Genomic DNA, 1,107 nt, shown 5'->3' with positions numbered 1-1,107 from the left:
CTGAAATCTATTCATGTAAAGTTTACACAAAATAACTATCAATAAGACTTTTAATTTGATTTTTGTATAAAACTTTAAAGATAATGAAATGTATATAACCAATTTTACATTCTATTTTATTACTAGAGTTGATGAAGTAGAAGCTTCAATTAGTGTTCAATTTATTGACTCAGCCAAAGAAGTATGGGCTGGCTTTAAAAATGCTTTAAGAGTTTTTGATATGGAACGTCCAGGTCGACAAATAAATACTATTCAATTTAAGAAAGATTTTCCAAATATAGGAGGATTAGTTTCCTGTATTCGAGAAAATCCAATTATGCCAGGATTAGTTGCTTTTGGTACATACTCTAAATGCATTGGTAAGTAAATAATAAGTAATATGCAAGTATAAAATTACTATTAATAGAAGTAATAGTACTAATAATACAATTATGCACTTTTTGTTAGGTTTATATAGAGATGGACCATTATGTACTTTTAAAACAGGGAGTGGTGTAACTCAAATTGAATTTAGTCCTTGTGGGATGAAATTATATTCAGCGGTTAGACGTACCCAGGAATTTTTATGTTGGGATCTTCGTAATCCGGGCAATGTACTGTACTCTTTTCAAGGACGTCAATCCGATACAAACCAGAGAATTCAATTCAGTGTTACGTCTGATGGAAAACAAATAGTTTCGGGTATGTTGATACGTAAATTACGAAAATTATTTTATTATTGTAAAGGTAACCTTCTATTATTATTAATTTCTTTTTTTTAGGCGGTACAAATGGAGACATTGCAATTTGGGAATTACCGGACGATATCGATTATGCGGACCTTAATGCAGTATATAAAATAAAATTATCTCGCGACTGTATAAATGGAATAAGCTTGCACAGAAATTTACCAATAATTGCTACTAGTTCTGGACAAAGACTTTGTGATAGCCCATTACAAGACAGAGATAACAGTGTTCGTTTATGGTTATTTTCTTAACTTGACAATGTAATAAACTACTATAAATATAAATGCAAATACAATTTTATAAATAGAACGTATAAATACGTTACAAGTACTTTTGTATACAATATTTTGTGATAATTTAATACATAATGTGAATTTTA

At 29.1% G+C, this 1,107-nt stretch overlaps 1 protein-coding gene across 1 annotated transcript in view; it reads left to right on the top strand.

The window, feature by feature from the left end:
* LOC108576188 (telomerase Cajal body protein 1) overlaps nucleotides 1-979 on the top strand; it is a 2,077-nt gene extending 1,098 nt beyond the window's left edge. Inside the window, exons 3-5 of the mRNA XM_017939132.1 lie at nucleotides 127-359; nucleotides 448-681; nucleotides 762-979. Coding sequence (XP_017794621.1) covers nucleotides 127-359; nucleotides 448-681; nucleotides 762-979 — 685 coding nt within the window. The remainder of the gene's footprint in view (nucleotides 1-126; nucleotides 360-447; nucleotides 682-761) is intronic.
* The last annotated feature ends 128 nt before the right edge of the window (nucleotides 980-1,107 follow it).

This window comes from Habropoda laboriosa, unplaced genomic scaffold (assembly GCF_001263275.1).
Source record: "Habropoda laboriosa isolate 0110345459 unplaced genomic scaffold, ASM126327v1 scaffold212, whole genome shotgun sequence".
Taxonomy (NCBI): domain Eukaryota; kingdom Metazoa; phylum Arthropoda; class Insecta; order Hymenoptera; family Apidae; genus Habropoda; species Habropoda laboriosa.
The sequence above is the reverse complement of the archived record's forward strand: the minus strand, read 5'-3'. Positions and strand labels throughout refer to the sequence as shown.